The following is a 10,166-nucleotide window of genomic DNA, read 5'->3' as shown; positions in this document are numbered from 1 at the left end:
CCAAGGGGTGGCTGGCTGGGGAAGGACTGTGAGAGGTTGGCTCCAGGGCATGTCTAGCCCCTCTCACTCAGTTCCACGCAGCCGGCCACCTTCTAATTAGTTTCCTTTCAATGTGCATGAATCTGTGCACCAGGCCACTAGTGTCTTAATAACTTGCTTAGCCCACTGCTTTTCAAAAAGTAAGCCTCTGATAAACAGTTAGAATCATAGAATAACAGAGAAAAGGACCCTCCTCTCTTCTCATTTTATAATAACAAAAATGAGGTCTAAGAAGTAGGAACTTGCTCAGCATTTATTTAATGAATAAGATCTGGAATGCCAGAGGAAAAATTGTGTCACGCAATGTACTAAATTCTCCTGAGCCAGGTTTCATGAGCTGGTTGATTTGCCAGGTAAACTGTTTCGTGTTGTGGGATAAGGAACATAGACCACGTCAATCACCTTGAAATGCAAGCGACTGGTGTGGCTGCACAGAGCACTGGCCTCATGAAGCCGTCACAGCCACGTTGGTCCCAAAGGGGAAGACTGTGGTGACAGTTTATTTTGAGAAGTGAGTCAGCCCCACGTCTGTGTGTGCTTGGTGTTGACAGGTACCAGTGCTTCAAGTCTGCCTGGATGTTCGAGGTGTTTCACAGGGGCTTCTCCTTTCCTGTCAACTATAAAACCCTAAAGACAGCCTTGCAGGTGTATGACAAGGAGGTGCAGTGGACCCTCGGAGCAATCCTCTACAGGACCCGCTTTTTACCCTTAAGGTATGGGTGTGAATTGGGAGCAAGAATCAAACACAGGATGCTTCTCTTGTTTGCCATCATCATGGCACCTGTGGTTTGTGAATGTCTGGGCAATCTTGTTAGCACTGACCGTGGGCAGAATTGCAGACTCAATGAGTTTGACTTTGCTCCACCCTCACCCCCAGTCCTTCTTCCCTTGCCCTTCCCCATCCCTTCATATGCAGCGCAGGGTTTGATTATTCTCAAGTGTCAGCTCCCTAACCCCTGCACAGAAGGGTCAGCTCTAGGGTTCTTAACATTTATGGCCTTGGAGCCCTTCTCAAAATAATGTTTTTAATGCATAACATTAATATATAGGTTACAGAGGAAACCATTGTATTGAAATATATTTATCAAAATATTATAGAAATTAAGTTTGTAATATAGTAATCTGTTTTCTTTATTAACATATAAAATTACAAGGTCGTATTTTAAGGCATCTGCAGAGCACCACAGTGTGAACTAGAGACCTGTGAGTTTTACTAGGAACAAAGTCACAGGTCCTGCTGCTACTACAGTAGTTTGCTGGCTACATTCATGTCCAGTGGACACTACATTAGGTGGAATTGGGTAAAGAAAGCTGTGTGCTTTTCCCCATTCAGGTTCACAGACCAGGCTCTCAGTTGACCTCCACAGAAGATCCCTGGTTCACTGATAAATGAGGTCTTAGCTTTTTCAGACCCCTCCCCCCTCCCACTTCATTTCCTTGAGCACCTGCAAGCAATACTTGTAGCGGGGTTAACTGCAAAAGTTGTGCGTAGTGGGTGTTACTGATCAGAAACATGGTTTGACTCCACATTGCCTTCCGTGTATAGTGAAACCCTCACAGTTCTATATGTTATAACCAAATGATGATGATGAGTGCACTTTCACATGTTATCTCATTAATACTTGCAAGTGCCCTCTATTAGGCCATATTATCCTACATTTTAGAGGTAAGGAAACTGAGTCTCAAGGTTAGTTTTGCTTTCAGAGCTGTGTCCTGACCTATGCCCCTCTAACCCATGTCCTGTGCACTGTTATGTCACATTATCGCCTGATCAGTCCACTGTGGCCTCTCATGGTTGATGGTTTTGTTTCCATGTGGGCAGAGATATCCAGCAGGAGGCATTCCGGGCCAGTCACGCTCACTGGCGGGGCTTCTCCTTTGTCTACAATCACTACTTGTTCTCCGGCTGCTTCCTGGTGGTCCTGCTCTCCATCCTCCTCTACCTGCTGCGGCTCAGGCGCATTCACAGGCGGATGCTGCGCAGTGGGGCAGCCGCCACCCTCTGGCTGGAGGAGGGCCTTCCGGCCCAGAAGATGGCGGGAACCTTGTGAACAGGAACAGGAGTGAGTGCCCAGGAAGACCTTCTAAAGGAAAAGCCATTTTTGCCTCAGGGTTTTTTCTCTTTATCTTTGTTTTATTTTTCCCTTCCCTTTTTGGTCCTTGAAACAAAAACAAAATCCATTGTATGTAAACTCTGCTGTCCAGGAAGATTGCATTTGCCACTGTTTGGCACATAGCTTTAAACTGAGGAGTAGGGAAAAGGGAAAATGACTTCATACTTGCTGTATAGGACACCTGCCAAAAATTATGGAGATTTTTGGTTTTTCTTTAAGGTATGTTTAATTTTAAACAGATGCACTTTGATAGTGGAGGGAAATGGCAAAGGTGTTTTCTATGGTGAAGATGGGACTGAAGAGTGAGACTTTTACAGAACCCAGAACCTACTGAATGAAATTAAAATGCTTTTCCCTCTATCTTGAAAGCTATAACCTAAAGAGGGTGATGTTTAATTTTTATTTATTGTTTAGGTCTGTCACTATGTTTTCTTTTCAGGTTCAAAAAATCAAAATCAAAATCTAAAATAGAGAAATATAATATCCAAAATTGAGAAAACTAGCTCCCAGGAGGTAACTGTTTTTAAAATTGATAGTGAAAAGACCTGAAAAATGTGAAATAATTACTAAGAGTGCTCTGTGTGTGTATGTGCGCGCACGTGTGAGAAAAATGCTAAAGAAAGAATGAGGAATACAGTGCTCTTTTGGAAACACACACTTCAAAATTTACTGTTTCATTTTATTTTATTTAGAAAAATCCCCATTACTATTATCTTTTCCTGACCATAGGTAATTATTTTCTTTATCCCATTTTCCAGTGGCCTTAGAATACCGGGGCTTTGAAAGAGTTGGAAAATTTGTAGTTTCACTAGTTTTGATGTTACTAGAACTTGAGCTGGTGCCAACTGACATGTACGCCAGTATTTTTTTTAATATATATATATATTTTATTGACTTCAGAGAGGAAGGGAGAGGGAGAGAGATAGAAACATCAATGATGACAATGATGAGAGAGAATTATTGATTGGCTGCCTCCTACACTTTCTCTACTGAGGGTCTTGCCTGCAACCTGGGCATGTGCCCTGATCTGGAATCGAACTATGACCTCCTGGTTCATAGGTCAACACTCAACCACTGAGCCATACTGGCTGGGCACACCAGCATTTCTTAGTAGTGCATCTTTGCTTGTTTAATTGTGCTCACATTTCTTCCAACTTAAGTTGGTATTCTCCTCTTAATTAACCCCTTCCCCGGCAGAAACGTGTATACACGTTTTCACAAAATGTTCTTCTTCAGTCGTCGACGAGTATACTAAGAAAATATGGTAAAAAAATATGGTTTATAGGAAGACGAGTTACAAATTGTTTTCATAACCAGCATCAAAAATACTATATAGAACCAAAATAAAAAAATTAGTCTGAAAAAGAAACGTTTTTAACAAAAAAATTGTTGGGGAAGGGGTTAAACGTTGTCTCTGCAGTTTTATTCTGAAGACCCCATACTTAACTTGATAACTTCTTTTTATTACTGTTGGGGTTAAGGCTGCATTGGCAATGCTACTATAAATCCACATTTTGAAGAAAACAAGTCTGATATATTTAATAGAAATCTAAAAAAGACAACTGGATTGGCGTATGTGAGATCAGTTGTTTTTTTCACCAATTCATTGAGTTTGGAACCATTGGGAATGCTTAGATTTTTTAGTTGAATTACGTGTGTGCGCACGCACTGTTTAACCCCAGAAGAGTTAAATCTGTCTAGTTGGTACCAGATGTATATTTCGAGAACTATCAGCTGCTTTAAAAAAAATCACTGATTAGAGAAAGAATTGAGATTCTGAGTGGGGTTTTATCTTGTTTATTAATTACTTAAAATAATGGCATACTGTACATTGATGATTTTAAAAGATTACAGATTTGTGAAAGAAATGCAGATTCTCTTATTATGTTCCTCAAAATGAATATCTTAACAAGGAAAGAATTATTGGTGGAATACAGTCAAACCTCGTTTCTTGAATGTCTTCCATCTTCAACAATTTGGTTCTCGATCAGGTTGTTCACAGAAAGAATGTCTCTGTTGTTGTTGAACCAAACTTCCACCTGACAACCCTTTCATGCTGATACCTCAGTGTGACAAAAAGCGTATCTCAGGCAACAAAGGGGAGAATGCTTTTGTTGCTGGCAAAATCAATGATTAGCACAATCTTAAAACATATAAAGCGGCCTTCAAGAGTGCTAATGTTGCTAAGGCTGTGAAAGAAACAATGATTAAAGAGGTAGATTTGGATAAAAGGAGAGCAGTTAGCCAGTGACAGCATTTTAGAGGCAGTGATGTATGAACAAGCAAAGATGCTGCCTGCTGACCTGAAAGACACCCTGAAATGATTCCTTTACGGCTAGGAAGGAGTAGTTCAACAAATTTTAAAAAAATGTTTATTAATACATTAAACTACATTAGGCATATACTGTATATAAGAAAAGTTTTTAAAATGGAATCATTTGGGGATCTGGAACACATTAATTCCATTTACATTATTTCTGAGAAAAAATGATTTGGTTTTCGAACAAATTGCTTCTTGAACAGCCTTATGGGATGAATTAAGTTCAAGAACCAAGGTGCCACTGTATTTGCTTCTCAGATATTCAGAAGGTGGGAGGAGCTGTGTGATGTTACAGCAGCTAATGTGGAGGGAATCTTATTTCAGAGAGGATGGAAATAATTGTCCCCCACAAGGAGTCAGCTTAGAAATGCTGGTCTCCAGATACTGAATCTTCGGTCCCTGGTAAACCCTTTTCTATCAGGAGCCAGCCACAAGCGAGCTTCTGGAGGTAGAACGAGCCGGTCTGCGTCTCCTCGAGTTCTTAGCTGGGTTTGCTCTTGGACGGGGGGCGGATTTGTGGTGAAGAAGAAGTAAGTTTACACTGGAGCTTTCTCCACCAACCATTTGGAATAGTAAGGCCCAAAAGTGCAGAATAAAGAATTTTAAATGCCTCGTGTACGTGACTTTGCCTTTACAATCAAGGCACAGGCTTAAATAGGCCTGAATTACGACTTCCTTCTGTAAATAGCTACTGTTTGAGTAAAGGGTGCCCGCTGGCCCTGCTCTGTACTGTTCAGTGAGCAGTGCAAGGACGGACCCAGCAGCCCTGCTCTACACCCGGCCTCGGGACCCCTCACTGAAAGAAAGAAATCCCCAAATTACGGTTCCAAGGCCCAGACAGCCTTAGACGTGGCACAGCTCAGTGCCCATGCTCCCTGCAGGGAGCTTCCTGAACAGATCGCTGGACGGATTGTTGCCCACAGGGAACATCTGAAGACCCTTGAGCTGAGACTGTGATTCCATTTTTAAAGGGAACTTGGAGACAAAAAGAAGTTAAGAATATGCAGCAGAGACTGTGGCCTAGAGAGCCTACAATATTTACTGACTGTCTCTTTACTGTCCCTGCATGAGCAGTCACATTCAAGAAAGGACACACAGAATTCCCCTTAACTTAGGGGTTACCATTTCATGGGCACAAAAATGATGGCAAGACAAGTGACCAAACTTCAATTTTAAAATATTTGTTTATGCACCAGAATTTCATTTCTTAACCTTTCCTCTAGATTATTTTCAAGATCACTTTTCTAATAAACCAGGAATCATGTCCTTTTCCCCCCCCCTCCCACCCCCCACACATACACACACATTTAAAAAGTGCTATTCAGGAGGGCTCACTGTGCTGTGTTGAAATACCTGTAGTCACAAGATCTCACATCCTTTTTCACCACCTTATACCACAGGAGAGAGGCGGCCAGGTGCTTTCTCGGTGGTGCAGGGATGGGTTTCAGTGAGAGGCAAGCAGTGGAGAACTTAATTCAGGGGAAGAATTAATGTCACTTAGGGCCAGCCAAGAAGGCTGTAAACTCTGAATACTTGTAATTGAAAAAAAAAGAAATTAGCCTGGTGGGTACTTGCTAGAAGCCTTGCCAAAGGAAGACATTCTGTGTTCAATCTTGGCAGCAGCCACTGCAATAACACTCTGTTCCACTGTCATACTGTGTGCTGCTCCTGTGGTCATACTGTGTGCTGCTGCTGTGAAGACCCCAGAGGCTGTTCTCAAGATTTTACAGTCCATTTAAGGAAATCGCAGTAAAAGTACAAACATATTGTTTTGTACCAGTGGTTTTTGCACATTTCACCCCATACTCCTACCTTTAGGCAGCACCCCCAACCTGGGGGTGAACCGAAGAGGCTGCTGGTGGCTCAGCCTGGCCACCTTGGAGGCCGAGATCACTTGTTCACCACCTGTTGTCCACACCTGTGCACTCAGGTTGGAAAGCTCTAGATTAACAGATACTCAAATTTTAACTCGGCCTTACGGAGAATTGTTTTCCTTATAAGAAGCGTGCATTTCACTTAGCAAGAAACTCAAAAAGGCAAATGTGTTTTCCAAGCTTTAAAAAAAAATCAGCTTTAGGATTTTGTGTGGTAATGTGCAATTCAGCAAAACTACAAGTAAATTATTTGGTTATTTATTTCTATTTCAGTGTTTTCTTCTTTATGATATTGATTTTCCCTTTCAATAATAAATGACATGACCAACCAAGGAGAAATCTTTGTTCTGTTATAATGTTATTTTTGCAGTTAGGAATTACAAAAAGAATAAGGGAGCATAAATGTGTTCTGTTTAACGTTTTCCATTTGAGATAATAATTCTCTCTGGGGGATTCTTGTGGTGTGTCACTTGTCATTTATAGTAACCTCATGTGGCCACACTTGCACATTGGTTGGTGTTGAGAATCAAACTGAAAGTCCACCAATGGCCCACAGAGTTGTGTGAGCTTGCTTCCTTGTGATTTAACTAGATTTTTCTGACCTTTGAATCTTGTTACCTGTTGCAGTGCTTAGTTGAACTTGATTCTAAATTCAGTAAAATAAACTATCTGAATCTGAGGGCGCTTGTGTGTTTGCTGTGTCTGGTGTGCATGTGGTGAAGTGCCCATGTGCATCGTGGAGAGAGAGGTCTGTGTGTCCTGGGCCACAGAAACCAAACACACCACAAGGAGAAGTGTTTACCAAGGGAAACAACACTAAGCCATTCATCAGCAATGAAGGCCCCACCAAGAATGTCTAAGGTATTTGTTGTTGTTGTTAATCCTCACCCCCCCCCCCCAGGATATTTTCCCTTTGAATTTTAGAGAGAATGGAAGGGGGGAGGGGGGCGGCATTGATGTAAGAGACACACACCAATTGGTTGCCTCCTACACAGACCCTGACCAGGGCCAGGGATTGAACCTGCAACTGGTACGTGCCCTTGCCCGAAATCGAACCCAGGACCCCTCAGTCCACGGGTTGACACTATCCACTGAGCCACACTGGCTAGGGCATGTCTAAAGTACTTTAAGTACCTATTGCCTGGCTGATGTAGCTCAGTGATTGAGCATCAACCTATGAACCAGGAAGTCACAGTTTGATTCCCAGTCAGGGCACATGCCCAAGTTTCGGACTTGATCCCCAATAGGGGGTGTGCAGGACGCAGCCTATCAATGATTCTCTCTCATCATTGATGTTTCTATATCTCCCTCTCCCTTCCTCTCTAAAATCAATAAAAAAATATATTTTTAAAACAATACCTATTAACTATATGTAAAGACAAGAAATGAACTAACTTACGTATTTCCTCTTATAGTAAAAACAAGTCCTGACTTTATGTTACACCATTTTGCATTTCAAGCTAAGCTTGAAGCCATTGGCTTATTTCCAGAGAAATTTGAATCTTATTAATGGTGCTAATAACTCTTAGAAGCTAAAACTTTTCTCAGCTGTTTGAGAATGTATAAATAAAGGTTTTCCTAGTGGAGGGAGGTGGGGCTGAAAATAGATGATGGACACAGATGGAAAGGGAAGGGGACCAGCTATTAAGAATAAAACCCTAATAAGTGTGTTTGAGGGGAGGGGAAGGCAGACAAGATGGGAGAGCAGAGAGGAGTGAGCGGAAGTGCACGTGAGGACTGGGAGCATTGTCCAAAGAGAACTTTAAGTATTTCTGAGGCAGTGCAGTAAGTATAGGTCTTTGTGCTGGAGGGCAAATGCATCTCCAAGGCACCAAAGAGGCCTAAATTACTAACTTGATTGAAGGGAAGTGCGCGCCTGTGTCCCATCTGAAAGACAGTGGTTCTGGTTTTTTGTTTTTCACTGGTTTCCATTTGTCCCATGAACCTGAAATACAGGTGGATCCATTTTTATTTATTTACTTAGTTTTGAGACCCTGGAATGCTAATGGTAGCACAGCGGGGTTTGTGGCACTCACACTGGTCTGGGAGCAGAGAAGTGAATGTCATCTGTCAGAGTCAGACTATCTTCTTCAGAAAGGTCCTAAAAAGACAGGTGCCACCTGTCATCTCAAAGCCCCTCAGCAGTTTGCCCGGAGCTCCAGGGGCAGGATGAAATGCCTCTTTCTATTAATATATCCATCAAGGTTGGCAGACCTGCCACAGAGGGGCCGGGCTGCTTGGGCCTCCCCTGTGCCTTTCCTTCATCCTGTCTGGGCTCCAGACTTCCTGGCCATAAACGTTGCTGTCAGACCTGCAGAAGCCCAGCCAAGAACCCAGGCCTGCGAAGGGTGTCTGCGTTGAGGAAAATACTGACCGCTCCTCACAGAACATCACGGTGACAGGCACAAAAGACAGGCTTCTTGTTTAAACGTGTCAACTCAACTAAAGGAATGGGGAGGTGGCTTTTGGTTTTCTCTCGAAAGGAGTGGAGAAAGTTAGTTTGTGGCCAGGTCATCAGAAGACAAGAATGTCTTCCTAATTCCTGGTGTGGGACTTATTCTTTCCTTGTATTAACTCTAGGAAGTACCCAGGCTGGCTTTTCTTGCTCTTCTCATCTACACTAATAATAGACAAACATGGTAATTGACCGTACCTTCGCTATGCCCGCCATTGGCTGATCAGAGCGATATGCAGATTAACCAGCAACAAAAATGGCGGCTAATTTGCATACTGCAGGCAGGGTGGGACAGCACGAGCCACCATCCAGGCCTCCGTGTGTGACCCGGGGACGGGCGGGGGCTCAGGTGAGGCGATTGGCATTGCTTGCCTTCGCCTGAGCCCCCGCCTACCCGCCAGGGACATGGAGCCCTCTGAGAGAGAGAGAGGCGGAATTTGGTACCCCGCATCCCTCCCTGATCGACCACTGCGATTCCAAGCCAGCAAGGGCTGCCTTCAGGCCACAGCCCCAGGTCCCTCACCCCCACCCCAGGCCTGAGAGCACAGTGTTGGGCAGGGGCACCCAGGGGTTCCGGAACGCAGTGTGAGGGGCTGGCACAACATGGGGGGCGGCTGTGTTTACATCGCCAAGTTCCCCACTTCTGCCCTGGCCCGCGCATCCCTCCTCCTTCCCCTCAGAGGCCCAGCTCCTGCCTACATGCTTGCTGGGCAGGCCCAACTGCACCGGGGAGTGAGCCATGGCGATCGGGATGGCCACTTCCTGGGATGGGATGGCTGGACCATGGTGGTTCATGAAGGCAATGAAACCCATGGGGCATGCGCAGCCGAGTCTGGCTTCAGTGGGGCCAGTGGGAGCCCAAGGCCACCCCAACCCCCACAGGTCCTGGACAGACGGTGGCTCAGTGGAGAGCGGTGTCTCCATGTATGGTGCCAAGGGGCGGCGTGAGCTGCTGCAGCCCAACCCCATGCTTCCGGGAGGGGGAGAAGGCTCGCAGCCACCAGCACCCTAGGCTACACCGCCTGTGCCACAGCCTGCCAGGTTGGCAGGGTCCAGAGCAGGTGAGCTGCTCCCTTCCCCCAGTGGTAGAACAGGGAGGAGAGCGCTGGGTGCAGGGAGGGGACCTCAGCTGGAATCCTCCTCGTGTGAGGAAGGGGCCCAGCCTGGGCCAGGTGGGGAGCTTAGGAAGTCTGGCTAAGCAGGCGCTGGTTCATACCAACTCTTACTCTGCCATCTTCCTCCAGCTCTTCAAGCTAGCTCCCCTGCCCCACCTGTCCGGGGGAATGGGCTCTGGGTGACCTCCCTGAGCTCAGACTGTGGACTCAGAGACCTCAAGGAAGAGTGCAGGGGCTGGAGCAGAACTA

General features: G+C 44.9%; 1 protein-coding gene across 5 annotated transcripts in view; it reads left to right on the top strand.

The window, feature by feature from the left end:
• Nucleotides 1–2,534, top strand: part of ENTPD4 (ectonucleoside triphosphate diphosphohydrolase 4) — a 29,349-nt gene extending 26,815 nt beyond the window's left edge. For all 5 annotated transcript variants that reach the window (XM_006771922.2, XM_006771920.2, XM_006771921.2 and 2 more), the window contains 2 exons: nt 591–752; nt 1,862–2,534. In XM_006771922.2, the coding sequence (XP_006771985.1) occupies nt 591–752; nt 1,862–2,090 (391 nt within the window). In that variant the 3' untranslated portion in view covers nt 2,091–2,534. The remainder of the gene's footprint in view (nt 1–590; nt 753–1,861) is intronic.
• The last annotated feature ends 7,632 nt before the right edge of the window (nt 2,535–10,166 follow it).

This window comes from Myotis davidii, unplaced genomic scaffold (assembly GCF_000327345.1).
Source record: "Myotis davidii unplaced genomic scaffold, ASM32734v1 scaffold1166, whole genome shotgun sequence".
NCBI lineage: Eukaryota > Metazoa > Chordata > Mammalia > Chiroptera > Vespertilionidae > Myotis > Myotis davidii.
Note: the sequence above shows the minus strand (reverse complement) of the source record. Positions and strands in the feature narration are given on the sequence as shown.